This window comes from Elgaria multicarinata, chromosome 7, assembly GCF_023053635.1.
Source record: "Elgaria multicarinata webbii isolate HBS135686 ecotype San Diego chromosome 7, rElgMul1.1.pri, whole genome shotgun sequence".
Lineage (NCBI taxonomy): Eukaryota > Metazoa > Chordata > Lepidosauria > Squamata > Anguidae > Elgaria > Elgaria multicarinata.
Genome location: NC_086177.1, coordinates 97,816,584 through 97,834,675, shown reverse-complemented (window position 1 = coordinate 97,834,675; position 18,092 = coordinate 97,816,584). Strand labels below are relative to the sequence as shown.

Below are 18,092 nucleotides of genomic sequence, written 5' to 3'. Positions count from 1 at the left end.
ATGCAGCCCAAAATAGCATTTTCCTTTCTTGCAGCCATATTGCACTGTTGGCTCATATTCAGCTTGCAATCTACAACAATTCCAAGATCCTTCTCGTTTGTAGTATTGCTGAGCCAAGTATCCCCCATCTTGTAACTGTGCATTGGGTTTCTATTTCCTAAATGTAGAACTTCTAGAAATGTAGAAAGGGTGAAAAGGCACTCCTGTAGCCTGGTACAGGTGGAGCAGCCCCGCCACTGAATTCATCTCATGCACCGTCTCTCCCAGCACGACTGCATTCTTAACAGCTTGCCAAACAGCTGTTTGAGGGGTTGTCAGGAGAGCAATTGTGCTGGGGTGTGACAAGAGCCATCCCCATGGGCCCCTCTCCCTAGCACAATCTTCCTCATGAATGGAGGCAGGGGGAACCTTAATACACCCCACCCTCAGTGACCCCAATTAGGATTGCTCAGGAAGTGGAGAAACTTTCATCTTTCCTCTCCTCTGCACCGGAGGTCCTGATCAAGGTCACGCTTTCCCTGCTGTTTTAGTTTACTGTGCACATCTTTGCTCTCTGAGTATGACATTCTACTCACTGAATCATGCGGGTTAATCTATTGATCTGGGGTAGGTTCTAGTTTTTAAAGGAAGAGTGTTTCCCGCTTGATGGCCTTTTGGTTCCTTCCAGATTCTTTGCCACAAAATGCAAGAGGATTTTTGCCCTCTTGTACAACTTTTATGGCTACTTGGCGAACCACCAAGAAGTTGTTTACAGAGTTAAACATCTTTTAAATCCTGCAAACAGGAGAAAAAGATAAAGCTGTCAACCCTTCAAAAGGCTCTCTTTTATTATTCTCTGAAGCAAAGCCACACACAAGAAAACAAAGCGTTCATCATCTCACATCATACACTATGATGTAATAAATATATATATAAAAAAGTGGCTCGCTCTAAGATACGTTTTAACACTGCGGACCTCTGCAATTACTGTTAGTTTTAGGCACTTGAGTTACATTAACAAGGCACTCCAAGCTGTCCATGTAATGTGCTGCGCTAAAGACTCTCCACAGAATGGCAAGGGCTCTATCACACATCATTTCTCCTTGGCCTTCTCTAAAACCCATTCAATGACCTGTAAATATACACCAAGAAATGTAATTAGAACTAGAGATAAACATGCAAATAAAACAAATGTAGCATTAAGGAAAGGTTACAATATTGGGGGCAAAGTAGGCAGGTAAGGGTGGGGGAGTATCCATGGTGTGGGGAAAGTGAACAGGGAAATGTTTTTCTCCCTCTTAGAATACTAGAACCTGGGGCCATCCAATAAAGCTGAGTAGTGAGAGACAAAAGAACTTCTTCACACAGCGCAGAGTTAAACTGTTGAATTCACTTTCACGAGATGTAGGGATGGCCACCAACTTGGTCAGCTTTAAAAGGGGGTTACAAATTCATGGAAGATAAGGCCATCCTCCTTCTCTATTTATAATGGCCATATATTACCCTACAGTACAGGACAGCATGCCTCTCAATACCAGTTGCTGGGGAATGCAAACAAGAAGGTGTTATTGTGCTCATCTCCTGCTTCTGGATTTCCCATAGTCATCCAGCTGGCCACTGGTTTAAATCGGCCTTTTAACTGATCCAGCATAGCTGTGTTTTGAGCTTAGAGATATTGGGTGATAAGTACAGAATGCTGAACCTAATGGATATTTTGATTAGGGGTGTGCACGGACCCCCACTCCGCTTCACTTTAAGATCCGCCATTTTCGGATCGGCCCGCTCCGCCCCGCCCCCACTCCGCCTGTGCCCACTCCGCTCCGCTCGGAGCTCCGGATCTGGATCGGAGCTCCGGTCCCCCCCCCATAGGGGGGGTTACCGGGCCCTGCCGCCATCGCCGCCCATGCAGCGACGGCGGCAGAGCCCAGTAAGGAGGAGGGAGGCCTTACCTGCCTCCGTCCGTGGTCCGTCGCCGTCTTCAATTGAGCCCGTGGTTCCACCAGGAAGTCTGGGCCGCAAGTGCGGCCCAGACTTCCTGCTGGAACCACGGGCTCAATTGGAGACACTGACGGACCGCGGACGGAGGCAGGTAAGGGAGAGGAGGGCGGGGGGATTACCGGGCCCTGCCGCCATCGCCGCATGGGCGACAGCGGCAGGGCCCGGTAAACCCCACTTACCTTTCCGGCGGAGCTCCGGATCGAGGCGAAGGATCCGCCTTCACCTCAATCCTCTTCGCCACGCTCCGCCGGCCCCCCAATCCTCTTCGCCTCCACCTTAAGGGCAGGCGAAGCCCCCCACTCCGCTACTGCTTCTCCGGTCCGATTAGAAGCGGAGCACATCCCTAATTTTGATGGTTCTTCGTGAGTAATGGATCTTCAAAGGAGGACAACACTATTCCTGAACCATATGGATACCTAAAACCAGGGTAGGTATTATATTGGGCAAAGGAACAAAAAAAACCCACACTAAACCAGGGGTAGGCAATTTGTGGTTCCAGATGCTTTGGCCTACAACTCCCATCAGTCCTAGCCAGTTTAGCCAATGGTGAGGGATGATAGGAGTTCAAGGCCAAAACATCTGGAGGGCCACGTTGCCCAAACCTGCTCTAAAACAATGATCCAGTCAAATTCCAATACTTGATTCATTCCTCTTTCAAATTCTCCCAGCTGCTCATTGCAGACACTATGCGAAGTAACGTAATTCAGGCTAGAGAAATAAAAATGTCAATGGTATTTTAATAAGGAAGGGAAGGCCATGTCCTGTCCATGAATTTACACACACTGTACAAATAAGAAATGGTCACCTGTTTAACATTGCTGTTAGCAGCTTTCTTCATTTCATCAAACAGCCCCCTAGATGTTTTCAGATCCTAAATATGAAACATACTACTTTAATGTGCTAGTTTATTGATCTCAACATTTAAATTTAAGGTTAGCAAGCGACATAAACGTGATAATTTCCTTGTGAATAAGGCACTACAGCCACAGCAAAATAATAGTAGAAGTTCAACTGACCTTTTCCTAATTGTGATATTCTGTAGCCGAACAAGTTACCAAAAAAATCCCACTCATTGAAAATATTTCTTTTACTCCCCTGGCTACCAAGTTCTCTTAGCATTTTTTCCCTTCTTTTTTGCCCTCCCAATCCTTGGTGACTTTTGCCCAAATTGCCATTTAATCCAATTTGCTATTGCAACCACAAGGTTTTGTTAACAAGTGACCATGACACCATCATGTTAGTGTTGTGATATCATTGACAATAGGATCAAACAGCACCATTGATAAATGGGTTATATAAAAAGAAAAATGATATTAAGAAGGGCAGTACCAAAACTATGTGAATGTGTTAACAATTGTCAATAAACTGCCACAAAACGGAACGAAGAAGGATACCACAGGTAAGCAGTTTTGGTTCAGGCTCAGCAGTAATGTAGTTCATTACAGAGGCACCATTACTATTGCCTACCCACAGAACATTTAGCATTTGCCATCATGAGACCTTAATGCTTTATTGAATCGCCACCACTAAACTGTAACAGACTGAGTAACCCCAAAAGAGACACCACCTTGCAAGGATTTTGCACACCGATTGACTGCATTGTCAACACCAACCCCAAATTTGCAGCAGGCAACATAGATTAGCAGGGATTAGTATGGACAGTCACCATGTGAATTATGGAGGTGAGATGTGGCAAATCAGTGAACACAAACAGCACAGAAAACCGGTCTATATTTTTGTCACTGGGAGGTTTTTTTTCTTCTTCTTTTCCTGGGTTCAAACTCCCTGCTAGCCCATTTACAGTGGGGTAAGTGATTTCCACTGACCTGTGTTTACCAGGGGCAGTTCAAATCTCTGGTTCCTGAACAACTCTGCTATATTGCAAAGCCGCAAAGATGATCAAACAGCATAAAGCTCGTAAACTTAGCCCTCTGGTGTTGCTTTGTACAAGCACAGCAGCAGACCACAATGCAGTGGGGAGGTGGGATTCATGCCACGAGCTAAAATCTGCAAGATTTTTAACTCACATCTGAAATTGCCAAAGTCCCTGTGAGTAAGGTTATTTGACACATTACATTTTTAAGTATAGGATTAAAACAAAATGTACCCCTAACAATTTTAAGTGTGTGTGAATGTGACAGACATAAATAAAAATGTATGTTTCCTACAACTGCAGTTATAAAGTTGGGAATAGCCACAGCTTTCTGTTAAGAGCAGACATATTGACAAACGCGGGTTTTGTTGCCATGTAGTGTGCAAAGCAGACATTCGGCAGTAATTTGTACATGAAAGTAAATTGAAAGTAGTTCAGTTGTCAACATTTGTGGAGAATTACACAGCCGTAGACATGAGAGGTTCCAAATGTCACAACCAGCTTGAACCTCAAATCTGTGTTGAGCTCTACCTCTTGTATTACCCCACCCCCTGCCAAGATGGCTTTTAATATGAGAGTAGCAGCAGCTCTTTCCCTAATATTGGGGGTAGGACCAGAGCTCAGGGTAGAACCCATGTTCTACAGTCCCATCCTTGGCATCTATAGTTAGAAGGGTCAGGTAGCAGGTGATGCCTCTGTCTTGAGACCCTGAATGAGCTGTTCAATGGACAAAGACTCTGACTTGGTATAAGGCAGCTTCCCATGTTCCACAAGGAAAGGGGGGGGGAGCGTGCAAAGGCTGTGAAAGTCCTACCATTTTGAATTGGCCTCTTAATGAAGAAAGGCTACAATCAGACCAGTATTCTTAAACTCTAAAACTTGAAAACATGATGGATTTGCATGCCATCATCACCCAGGGAGAAACAAATGCTGTGCAAGGTACAGGAACTTCCCAGGCACTTTTCTTTGCTGAACACATTGCGTATCCTACATTTCCCCCTTGTCAGTTTTCAAATTGCAAATCACCAACATATGAAACCATAATTAGATCGTGTGCTATTCTGGGTGTGGGGAAACACAAGAAAACTCAAGTACCTTTAAATAACACTTGGATATCTCAAACAGACGCTGGCTGCACGATGCAAAGCACTTGTGGTCTTCAGCAATGCCATGCTTCTCAAGGGTTTTGGTCACCACCTCCTTCAGCATCTTGGGAAAACACAGGGATATTTTATAGTTCTGAGACCTAATATATCATATACCCCGCTTCTAAATCAGCATTTTCATCTGAGCAGAACAATGCTACAAAAGGGACACCAGCAATTCTCTCAGTGCAGTCCTGCTATACGTTCAGTGCCTGGGCCATTTTACACATTACACAGAAGCAAGAACTCAAACTTTCCAGCTGGTACACATTCAACATGAAGCAGCAACCAATCACAATTCTGTGGCAAGTATATCCGTATGTTACACATGTTCACACACACACACACACACAGTCTGTCACACTCACACTTTTAAGTGTCAGCCTCTTAGATGTCTAACGAAAGATGCAATGTATGAAGCAGCCCTTTTCATGCTAAAAGAAGAAATGCATAAACTGTTTTGATTCTTTTAATTGAAAATGCAAACAGATAAGTTGTTTGCCTACTTCACAGGAATATTAATAAAATATTCATATTGTCCTTTCAAGATTGCTAGGCATTACTTTTTAAGCCATCACATACACATACCACACTTGTTTGGATTTTTCTTTTCTTGTCATTCAGCTCCCTTTAATTTCTTTCCCCCTTTGACTAGTTATTTTAAGCGGCTTCATACGTTACAGTTTCTTATGCTGAGATTATTCCCCTTCTAGGGGAAAATGTGCACATTCATAGAATCATAGAATAGCAAAGTTGGAAGGGGCCTACAAGGCCATCGAGTCCAACCCCCTGCTCAATGCAGGAATCCACCCTAAAGCATCCCTGACAGATGGTTCTCCAGCTGCCTCTTGAAGGCCTCTAGTGTGGGAGAGCCCACAACCTCACCAGGCAACTGATTCCATTGTCGTACTGCTCTAACAGTCAGGAAGTTTTTCCTGATGTCCAGCTGGAATCTGGCTTCCTTTAACTTGAGCCCGTTATTCCGTGTCCTGCACTCTGGGAGGATCGAGAAGAGATCCTGGCCCTCCTCTGTGTGACAACCTTTGAAGTATTTGAAGACTGCTATCATGTCTCCCCTCAATCTTTTCTTCTCCAGGCTAAACATCCCCAGTTCTTTCAGTCTCTCTTCATAGGGCTTTGTTTCCAGACCCCTGATCATCCTGGTTGCCCTCCTCTGAACACGCTCCAGCTTGTCTGCATCCTTCTTGAATTGTGGAGCCCAGAACTGGACGCAATACTCTAGATGAGGCCTAACCAGGGCCGAATAGAGAGGAACCAGTACCTCACGCGATTTGGAAGCATAACATAAGTTACATAGCATTGTAACATAAGTGCATAAAGGAGCATTTCCCAAAGCACTTCCTCTGTAAACTGACCATTTTATTGTGGTGTTGCTCAAGAACACAAGAAGCATCATGCTGGATCAGACCAAGGGTCCATCTAGTCCAGCACTCTGTTCACACAGTGGCCAACCAGCCATCGGCTAAGGATGAACAAGCAGGACAGGGTGCAACAGCACCCTCCCACCCATGTTCCCCAGCAACTGGTGCACCCAGGTTTACTGCCTCGAATACTGGAGACAGCACACAACCATCAGGGCTAGTAGCCAACTATACCATGCGATAGACAAGCCCCCACTTATCACTTTAGGGCCTGTCACTTCGCCCCACCCATTTCCCTTCAGGGTGCACAATACCATAAAGAAACACAGGTCAAGGATCAGACTCCAAGAAATGATGCAAACACAGTGGGAGGTTTCAGGTAGAACTCAAAAGGCTGCCTGGAGAAGCTGCAAAGGCCTGACATGGCTTGTGGGTCTCCAATTGAGATTTATTACATTTATAGCTCTCATACTCTGAACTCACACTTTGCCCTGGTTTATTTAATCTAGAAATGGCAACCTCTCCCTGGAAAAACAACAACCCAAGTTCTTACCCGCGTATGCTTCTGAAATCTTGATTCCTTTGTGGGCTTCAATATTTCTGCCTCTTTGCCACACCTCTGGCTTGCAGCGCTGCTCTTGGGGGTTACTTTGTGCGCCCAGTTTCGAGACTGTTTGACAGTTACAGACGGTAGAGAGACTGATGCCTCCAGGCCCTGCCGTGTGACAACTCCTAAATGGCGACTAGCACTGCTTCCGCTCGCCTGGGACAAGTAATCTGTACTTTCAGATTTCAGTAACCTGTAAAGAGTGAAGGAAGCAAAACAGATTTTTTTAAAAAAGTTATTTCAGTCTATGCGGTCTGATTTGCCTTTGAAATACTGAAATAAAGTCACACATCAACAACTGACAAGTCTGAAATATGAATGAAAACACATATTTCTGTGAATGAACATTCATTCTGTTTTCACACGGATAAATGAACAGAACTACTTTGGTGGGAACAGGCCCCGTTTTGCAGGATGCACCCTGCGGGGCTCCAGTGATGGCTTATTTAGCAGATAAGGTGGTATACAAATGCTGATTAAATAAATAAATACATAAATAAATAAGTGAAAGTGCCGGCAGGTCTTGTTTGAAACTCTGCAATGCTAGCAAAAGTTTATCACACTTGAAAAGTGGGGGAGGAAGAATTAACAAAAGAGGGTTATGATTGTATGAACATATAGCTAGCTATGCCACAGAAAATAAGAGAGAGCTGAATTTACACAAGAAAGATCTCAAATTTCTTCTTTTTTTTTAAAAAAAAAAAGGTAGCATATTACCTCTTGTTGGGATAAAAGCCTTCCAGATCTTTTGATCTGCGTTTTAACCTGGATGCCTCAGTTTGGAGATCCCTCTGTAAAGATTCCCCGTCGGGGATGCTTCCAGGCTCTGACAAAACAGCAGGAGATGGCAGAGGGCTCAAGACGCACGGCACAGGACAGCATTCCTTTGTGCAGGTAGTCTGAGTTTCGTAGCGGATAAGACGAGTCTGAAGTTCAGCAAATCCCACATCTCTTTCCAAAGCTCTTCTGGTGTCTAAACAGTATCTAAAATGAAATACAGTTTGAGAAATCAGGAGCATTGCAGAAGATCTACTGGGTTTTTTTTTCCAATTAAAGAGAACTGAATACCCTTTGTTTATCTTTTAATACAGTAATGTCTTCCTTGCCTCCCTTAGCTGAATTATTAGCAGATCTCTAAAAAGATCTTCACATAATCTGCTATGAAATGGAGTGATACCCGATCTCATGGTTCAGTTCCCTTCCATCATAATGAGCTGGTATTGCGTTACAATATAGCAAAACCTTCAACCCACAATTCATTGTCAAAAGTATCAAAAAACCACTTTGTGTCATATCATCTATAAGTAAGAACTAGAGTATTGGACTAGGAGTCCTGAGGTAAAGTCTCCACTCAGAAATGAACTGGATTTCCCTTGGACCAGTAACACACTCTCAGACTGACCTAACTCACAGGATTGTGGGTCTCCACAAGGTTGTTGTGAAGATAAGGGATAATCTGGCTTCAATTGTCTATGCTCTAGTAAATTAGATTACTGCAATGTGCTCCACGTGGGGCTGCCTTTGAAGATGGTTCAGAAGCTGCAGCTTGTGGAAAATGCAGCAGCCAAATAACAGGAACCAAAAGGTTCGAACTTATAAGACTGATTCTGGCCCACTTGCATTGGCTGCCTGTACATTTCCGAGCCCAATTCAAGGTGCTGGTCTTAATCTATAAAGCCTTACATGGCTCGGGATCACACTACCTGACAGAACGGCTCTCCTGACATGAACCTACCCGTACACTACACTCAACATCTAGGGTCCTCCTCCGGGTCCCTACTCCGAGGGAAGCGTGGAGGATGGCAACAAGAAAGAGGGCATTTTCAGTGGTGGCCCCCAATTATGGAACAATCTCCCTGATGAGGCTCGTCTGGTGCCAACATTGTGATCTTTTTTGTTGCCAGGTCAAGACTTTTCTCTTCTCCCAGGCATTTAACAACATATGTTGAGCTTTCTAACTGCCCCAGATCAATATCTGTTTAAACAGATGTTGTCTTCGTATATTATCTGTTTTAAGTTTTTACGGGTTTAAAATTTTTTATATTTTTTTTCATAAATGTTCAATGTTTTAATCTTTGTAAACTGCCCAGGGAGTTTCAGCTATGGGGCGGTATATAAATGTAATAATAATAATAATAATAATAATAATAATAATAATAATAATAGAGAACTTTGTATGTCACCCTAAGCCCCTTGGAAGAAGGGGAGAATAAAATACAGTGAATAAAATATAATACGTTCATTCAGTGCTATACCAAAGATCAAGGGGGCAATCCTATGTCTGTTTACTCAGACATAAATCCCATTACGTTCAGTGGAACATACTCCCTAGTAAGTAGATTTAGGATTGTAGCCTAACATATACTGAATGTAGCCCAGCCAAAATCTCCCTCAGCAGCCTTTAGTAGCAAGAATCAAAATAAAGCATCTCCACTCTTCATTATGGGTTGGATCAATAACCATCCTTCCATGAATAGAATGGCTCGTTTTGTCCTCAGAAGGCTTTCAATCCAGCAGAACATTTCCACTAATGGAAGAGGGAGGTGGTGTCATGCCCTGCTGGAGGACTCCATAGAGGAGGAGGAGCTAGAGCTCCCAGAGATGGGTAATGCTATTGAACCATGCGTATCAGGGAAGCCTAGGCCCTCGAGGGTCTGTCCGTGCAGGAAGAGCTGGGGGGGGGGGGGGGAGCTCTGCTTCAGAGACAAACTTAAGTCCCCCATCTGCAATATGGGGATGATAATACTGACTTAACTTACAGATTTGTTGTTAAGGTTTACTACTAGATAATGCATGTGAAGCAGTCTGAACACATCAAAACACTATAACACTGTTAGGTATTATTAAAGATTATCCTCGGAGGATTTTCACTCACAGTATTGAAGAGGAAGGGATGAATGACTTCTAGAACACCGCACCAAAGCAATTTCAAATATAGCAATCAGTGCACATTCTCAGCTACATATGGCGTAAGAGAGCCCTACTGGATCAGATCAATGGCCCTTCTAGCATCATGTTGGCAAAAGCAGTCAAGCAAATGCCTCCAGGAAGCCCAGGACATGAAGGCAACAGACACAATCCTCCGTTGTTTGTCCCCTCTACACGGAGGTTCCATTTAGCTATTATGCCTAATAGCATCACTTTCCACTTTAGCAGATAAAATGGATGGGGATTGGTTTGCCTGACAATGCAATCAACACTGGTTCAGTGCATGCCTCATAGCTCCGGAACATGGGATTTTGCTTCTATTATGATTATCTGAGCATCAGTACATTGTGCTTCTAGTAGGCTGTCAGAACAAATCAACTAATTTTCTACTAGCAAGATAATACTGTCATACTTAGCCTAAAGTGTATTTCCTCCCACCCTAGAAAAAGAGTTTTTAATCATTTTAAGTAATGAATTCTATTTTACTACTGGAAACAAGCTCATTATCTGATAATACAAAATTCTTCTTGCTTATCCATTTCATGGTATTCGATTTTCCTTATTTATATTCTCAGTAGACACTGCTGCCCATTCTACAGAGTTGAAATACTAATCTATCTTGAATAAAACTGTCATTCTGCTCACTCTTTTTATAGTTACATCTTCTTCTTTTTTACAATCTAGCTGTGGCTGATAATTAATGACTTGGGAAAAGTAATGTAAATATCACCCTTCATTTTGAGGATGAAAAACAGCACCAGGAGATCCCAAACTACTTGGAATTGTCATTGACAGCCCTACTAAAATGTTAGGACACTAAAGGGCGCAAATCCTGTACATGTTTAGATAGAAAAATATCATACAAAGCAGCTGTGCATAGTAAGTTGCTATTACTTTCCAAACTTTTCAAAATACACATGCACGCACGCACACACACACACACACACACACACACACAAGTTATGGCATATTTAAAGGACCACAAATTCTGGTGAACTCAGTGCAGCTTCATTCTATTCATAGGTTGGGATGAAACACCCAGAAGCCAAAATATTTGAATTTAGGCCTCAGCAACTAAATCCACAAACCCGACCCAGCTACAGTGTTCTGGAACTCTCTTCAGAATTATGGATAATGTACTCTGTGCTTATGTCAATGCCAATCCCTTCCACTTCATTTGTATTCAGCTACTGAGAAGAGAGACTATTAGTAAGAAACTAATACTGCTTCTCAGCATGCACATGGCGCTTCCAAAACCTTCAAAGTGTTTAACAATCAATGACAACCACCAACTTAGTCCATGAAAGCTTGGAGAAGTCCTTTGAAGTTAAAACTAAACTGTCTGAAGCAGATAGCTCTTCTTAACTCTTCCCGTATTTCACACTTCGATACAAGAGTGCTATTATGCAGGCAATCCCCACTATTCATTCACAAGACAAACTTCTCTAGGGATGCTGGTGCTATTCAGGACAAAAGTGAAGATTGCACTTGACCCACTTCAGCTATGATTTCCTGGGGACCTATATGGATATTTTGCAGGTACAAGAGAAGAAATATCCTGGCTTTGACTAGGCATTTGTGACAGTTCTACCACTGTCACTACACTTTCAACAATACTAATCCTGAGGTATAGCCTTTTCCTTGCTGTGGAGGCTCATCCATGCTCTGGGCACTCCAGCATTCCCAGAAGGGGTTCCCATATCCAGCTGTGGGAAGAAGATAGATTGGGATCTACTGGCAGATCTCTGGGTGATTTGCAGTAGATTGGCAAGGATTTCTGACTCCCAGTTGTTTAACCAGGGCGGTAACAAAATAATCAGGAGTGAATATCTGTGTGGAAGGACCAAGGCTCCTGTTCAGTTCTGGAACTCAAAATTTATTATTTATTTGTTTAAAACATTTCTGTGGGCTTTTTCAGGGCAGAAGCCAAAATAAATTCCTGGATTCTTTAATTCTAAGTGTATGTTTTTTGTGCTAGGTTCCAGTTGGTGGGTCTCGGGGTTCCAATAAGCAGCAAAGTAGATCCCACAGTCCAGAAGTCTGCCCATCACTGCTGAATGAGATAAGTGGTGAGCAGGGTAATACAGTTGGCGTACTCTCCACTAATGGGCTAGAGTGGCTTTCACGCAGGGCAGGGAACAATATAGGCTCTAGCCAATGGCATTTGCTGCGCTAGCACTATCTGAGCGTTTTCCTAACATGGACAGTAGCTACTTGTACAATTTCTCACAACACAGAAAATGGTGTTGTAAAAAACTGTCCATCTACTTGTACAGTTTCTTACAACACAGAAAATGGTGCCCGTTCCTCCATTATGTGACATGGCTCACATTCCCAAATATGGAGAGATTTAGACCGTTTCTACACCTGCCTTTTCCCCCGGGATCATCCCGGGATTATCCCTGTGCATCCAAATGACACACAGGGGATCCCGGGAGCAGGCAGGGACAATCCCTCCATTTTCCTGGGATAATCCTTAGGTGTAGAAAGGGCCTTAGAATGTCAGAAGACAAGTATGGCTGTGCTTTCCATTGTAGAATCCAATATTTACTTATTTGAGACTTTTTTATACACACCTCCTTCAGCCTTTTAAGGATTTTTGGCCTGTGTACATTCAATTATCATAACAAGTATACCATAATAAAAAAACAGTAAATAAAATCTAAAATAATACTACTTTCAAATGAAAGCAATATCACATGTCTTGAGTACTCATGACCATAACAACATCCAGTCCATGGCTAGACCAGGCCTATATCCCGGGATTGTCCTGGGATCTTCCCTGTGCATCCAAATGACACACAGGGGATTCCTGGAGCAGGCAGGGACAACCCCTCCATTTGCCTGGGATTATCCTTAGGACTAGCTAAGGCTCCCGAGTTATTTGATTCAAGGCATTACATTTTCATTTCAAACAATTATTCTTCTCTGATAGTAAATTCAAATGAAGTTCCTGCTCATGCAATTATAGAACCAGATGTAAAAAGGGGTATGTGTGCACGCACACACGTTCCAATGTTTCTTATCGGGTGGTACAGAAATGTACTTAATAAATAATTTTCTAAAATTGGATTTACAATGAATACGGGAACAGGGGAAATAGTTCACAGCACTCACTCTAAGGGGACTTACTCAAGGCCGTGGTAATGGCAGTCAGCAGCTTTTTCAAATGGCAAAGTTCTCAGTTTCCAAGGTGTTAGCTTTGGTGTCAGAAGAAAAGCATTGTCACTGAAAAAGTGGATGGGAGGAGAGAATCCATTTTAATTTGAAGTTATTGCTTATTTATAGAAAACAGAATAAATTCTCACACGGTGGATGGGAACAATCTGTCACATTGGCAGCATATTACTACAATTACTCTGGCACAATTAAATCTCAACTGATGTTATAAAATGTCCCGTCATTGATCTTGTAAATATGGTGCATACCTTGCTGCATATATATATGGCTTCAGCAGCAGACAAATTACTATTAAGTACATAAAGAAGATTTTACATAGATGCCTTTACAGATTAAAAAGGAACCATTCCTGCCCTTAGGATTATACAATCTTTTTAAAAAGGCACAACGCACAAGGAAAAAGAAATGGAGGGAGTTACTACTGGGAGGGATTCTCAGATGGAGCTGGGTCCAGGCATGAGAGAGAAGTAGCTGGCAGTAGTAGTGATGATATTTTAGCCAGGATTCTGAAAACAACTTTATTAGCTAACCCTGGAAGATTTTGACTCAGATCAGCAAATTCGAAGGATTGGAAATGACCGATAGGCTCATACTCTCCTTCCCCTCCCTTGAAAGCATCTTCCCTTTCAGTTTCCTGATTAGCACTAACCACAGATAGCCATAACATTCGAAGCAGCAAACTATGGTTGGTGTTTGCTCTCCAATACTGAATCAGTGGTTTAGAATTCTGGCTTGGAGAACAAGCACTAACCACAGTTTGCTGATTTAGATCTTACTGTGGTATGCACTAACTGTGATTAGCACCAAGCAGTAAAATGAAAGAAAGTTGCATGTGAGGAAGGAGGAGGGAATGTGAAAGCCCGCAGTTCATCTCCAATCCTCCAAAACAGAATCATCTGAACTCAGGCTTTGTTAGCCTTAGACTTCATTGTAAAATTTGCAACTATAATGAGTCTGAACAGTTCTCTTCATTAGTTCATTGAAAGGTGTCTTCTGACACGATGTATTATGATTTTCTTGCAAAGATTAGTAACTGATACAATTATTCTGAAACCACTGTATGTAATATTGCCATCATACACTTTCCTTCTGAGCAGTGTTCAAAGCTGGAGTTTGCAAATAAACATGACTGATGTTTCAATCAATTTCTCTAAAATCACTCAATATGCTTAAAACAGATTTGATTGGGGGCATTATCAATACCTATAAAGTAACACTCCAAATAGCAAAAGTTTTCAAAGGTGCAAGGTAGAAAATTCAGGTGACTAGTCTTGTGTCATCAATTATGAAACATGCCCCAGATTGGCGCGTGCATGATAAGGCCATACCCTTTTTGAATGTGTAAAGGCTGCAGATCCCCAACGGGCAGCCCTTCCGGGGTGAAATACTTCAGAAGCTCTTTAGCATCAAGCAATGTCGCTGACCCCCTTTGGCCATCTTTACGGCCCAGCAGTTGTTCAGAAACTCTGCCAGGAAAAATTAACAGGTGAAAGGAAAGCTACAGCACACAAGCAACACTGACAGCTGATGCTATGTAGGGAAGAGGATGGAAGTAATGCAATCATCAAAACAGTCAACTTTCAACAAGTGTGTAATTGCCAATGTTACCTTGTCTTCTGTTTAATTTTTTCAAAATTTTCTAAATTCTGGAGGACATGTCTTTCTGCCCACTTCATAGGATTTGAATCTTTTAATTCCAAATCTGAGAGGGGGGGAGGGATGAGAGCGAAAGAAGACAGGAAAGAAAAGTCAAAACAGCTCCTCAATACACTGCAAAAATCTATGTGCACTTATAATCCGTTTTGGTCCAGAAACGACAGAGAATGTGCTAGCTAGCTTCCCATTGTGGCTGGTGAAGAGATCTGTTTAAGAAAAGCTTGCATATTTCTAAGTTGGTCCAATAAAAGGCTTTACTTACATATCTCTCTTATACTTCAACCCCTATGGTAATTGTCTACTCCAATAAACTCTTAGAATAATAATAATAATAATAATAATAATAATAATAATAATAATAATAATAATAATTTTACCCGCCTCTCCCTCTGGATCAAGGCAGGGAACAACATTAAATACAATATAATACATAAAACTAGTTAAAAGAGCATATAAAACCACTACAATATTAAAATAACAATCACAACATCTTAAAATTCTTAAGTTTAAAATTCATCTGTGTAGGCCTGCCAGAAGAGACTAGTTTTTATGGCTGTCTTAAACTCAGAGAGAGTATTAAGCCAACGAATCTCCTCCGGCAGGGCAATACTATTACTTCTGAAAACTGTATAACTTCAATCACCCCATTCAGTATCCAAACCTCATAGTGGCTTAGGGGGGAGAGACGGAAGGGTTAACACCATTGCATCTGTGCACCCACTCACCAACATCATGCTAATTTTATCTAATAACTAAAGGAGAAAAGACCATGCTACCCACAACCTCTCCAAAGATCAATCACCCTTTCTTCTATCTTTTTGGCATACAACATTTAACTAGTATGAATATTCAGCATTTATTAAAAACTAAGTCTACAAATATAGGTGGGGAAGGCAATATTGTGCAGGAAGCCCACAAAGATTATTATTTCTTAAATAGTGAGAGAGAAAGTGAAATGAAAATTAAATGCAACCACAGTGCTCATAACTCCATGGTCTTTTGCAGGTAAGTGTTTTCCCAAATGACAATAATTAAGGAACTGGAAAAAAAAAAACCCACCACAAACTGTCACCTGGCCTTTGGTTTTGACAGATGTTATTGGAGAAACGTTATTTGGATGGTTAGCATTCCACAACTCTAAAAAGTATTCTCTTGTACGTGTGAGCAGGGTTTTCAGTTCATCAGCTAATGCCACTGACAATTGTCTTGAAGATTCCTGCCTTTCTGTTAAGACAAAAACCAAAAGCTCAACTTTGTTTTGTTTTTTTGCAACCATAGACATGGTAACCTTAACATAAGATGTATAGTAATATTACTTTAGTAAGTTATTATTGATTTACACTTCCAAGCAGCAGCTAGATGTAAATCACTTCTACAAAAATCCTTGTTCTAACTGCAAACTCGAACAACTTACATTTGTCAGACTGTATGTTTCCGAGCCCAATTCAAGGTGCTGGTTTTGACCTATAAAGCCTTACACAGCTTGGGACCACAATACCTGACGGAACGCCTCTCCCGACATGAATATACCCAGTCACTACGTTCAACATCTAAGGTCCTCCTCCGGGTGCCTACTCCGAGAGAGGCTCGGAGTGTGGCAACAAGGGACAGGGCCTTTTCGGTGGTGGCCCCCAGACTGTGGAATGATCTCCCTGATGAGGCTCGCCTGGCGCCAACGCTGCTATCTTTCCGGCGCCAGGTTAAGACTTTCCTCTTTGCCCAGGCATATGGCGGCACATCCTAATTACCCACATGTTTAGTTTTTAATCGGTTTTTAATGCTTTGTGTGTGTATGTTCTGTGTTTTAGAGTTTAAAATTTTGTATACTTGTTTTTACCTCAATTTTAGAATTTCTGTAAACCGCCCAGAGAGCCCTGGCTATGGGAGCGGTATATAAGTTTAATAAATAAATAAATAAATATTAATAAAGCACTTTTTCCATGCTATTCTTTCCTTTCAATAGTCTTCCTGATTTAGGGTGCAATCCTACACGTGTTTAGAAAGAAAAAAAAGTCCTACAACTCTCAGCATTCCCTAACCAGCATGAGTTGTAGGACTTTTTTTCCTGTCTAAATATGCATAGGATTGCACCCTTACTGGACTCGATTAAAAGAGACAAATATTCCTGCACAGCTTGGAAACAAGGAGGCATTAAGCACAAACAAATTGTCAATGCAATATGGGTGGAGTTGCCATATCCCAGTTTCCACAAGCATCGGACTCATCTACAGCAAGCAGGATATTGCACTATGAAAGTGGTATGAAAGTGGTATATAAAAGGCAGGAGCCACACTGCTGCTTTATAGCGGTACTGAAGTGCACTGACAATTCTTGGGGACCATTGACATATACCATATACCACTTTTATATCACTATATCCTGCTTGGTGTGGCTCCTGCCTTTTATATACCGCTTTCTTAGTGCAATATCCTGCTTGGTGTAGATGAGGCCCCAGGCAGGTTAAAATGCATATTATGCAAATTACAAATGCTGCAAGTCAGAGACATTCATTTAACTATTTTCTACCCATTACTTTGTGCATCTTCCTCACAATTACCAGAAGACAAGGAGCCGGGGGGGGGGGGGGGCATTTGCTCATGCTAGAAGGACTCTCCCATCAGTTCTGTCTGGCTTTCTTCTCTAACACACCAAAGAAATTCCTGACATGTATGGGTGATAACTTTCTCCTACTGAAAGTGGTGGAAGGAACTAGAGGATCGGCAATCCTTGACTTGTTATTGACCAATAGGGATGACTTAGTGGATAAAGTGGCAGTTACGGGAACTCTGGGGGAAAGTGACCACGTCATACTTGAATTCTTGATTATGAAGGAGACAAAAGTCGAGCGTAGCCATACACGTACTCTGGATTTTAGGAAAGCTGATTTTAATAAACTCAGAACTATAATAAGTAAGGTCCCGTGGCAAGGGAGCCTAAAAAGAAAAGGAGTGCAGGATGGGTGGGAGTATCTAAAAAATGAAATTTTAAAGGCACAGTTACAAACAATTCCAACAAGGAGAAAAGATAGAAGACAACAGAGGAAACCAATGTGGCTCCACAAAAAGCTTATTGATGAACTGAAAACAAAAAGGGATACATATAGGAAGTGGAAGGAAGGCCAGGCTACAAAAGAAGAGTACAGACAAGTGGCGCAGAAGTGCCGAAATGGCGTCAGGAAGGCTAAAGCTGTGAATGAGCTGAGATTAGCGAGGGATGCTAAAAGCAATAAAAAGGCTTTCTTCAGATACGTGAGTAGTAAAAGACAGAGGAAAGAAATGGTGGTTCAACTGCTTAATGAGGATGGCAAATTGATAACAGACGACAAACAAAAGGCTGAAGTGCTC

At 42.1% G+C, this 18,092-nt stretch overlaps 1 protein-coding gene across 2 annotated transcripts in view; it reads right to left on the bottom strand.

Moving 5' to 3' along the window:
- Positions 1–814: 814 nt before the first annotated feature.
- Positions 815–18,092, bottom strand: part of MTBP (MDM2 binding protein) — a 41,201-nt gene continuing 23,923 nt past the window's right edge. For both annotated transcript variants that reach the window (XM_063131094.1, XM_063131095.1), the window contains 9 exons: positions 15,808–15,972; positions 14,701–14,794; positions 14,421–14,558; positions 13,045–13,140; positions 7,702–7,968; positions 6,931–7,177; positions 4,946–5,059; positions 2,783–2,848; positions 815–1,111 (listed from right to left, as the gene is read on the bottom strand). In XM_063131094.1, the coding sequence (XP_062987164.1) occupies positions 1,073–1,111; positions 2,783–2,848; positions 4,946–5,059; positions 6,931–7,177; positions 7,702–7,968; positions 13,045–13,140; positions 14,421–14,558; positions 14,701–14,794; positions 15,808–15,972 (1,226 nt within the window). In that variant the 3' untranslated portion in view covers positions 815–1,072. The remainder of the gene's footprint in view (positions 1,112–2,782; positions 2,849–4,945; positions 5,060–6,930; positions 7,178–7,701; positions 7,969–13,044; positions 13,141–14,420; positions 14,559–14,700; positions 14,795–15,807; positions 15,973–18,092) is intronic.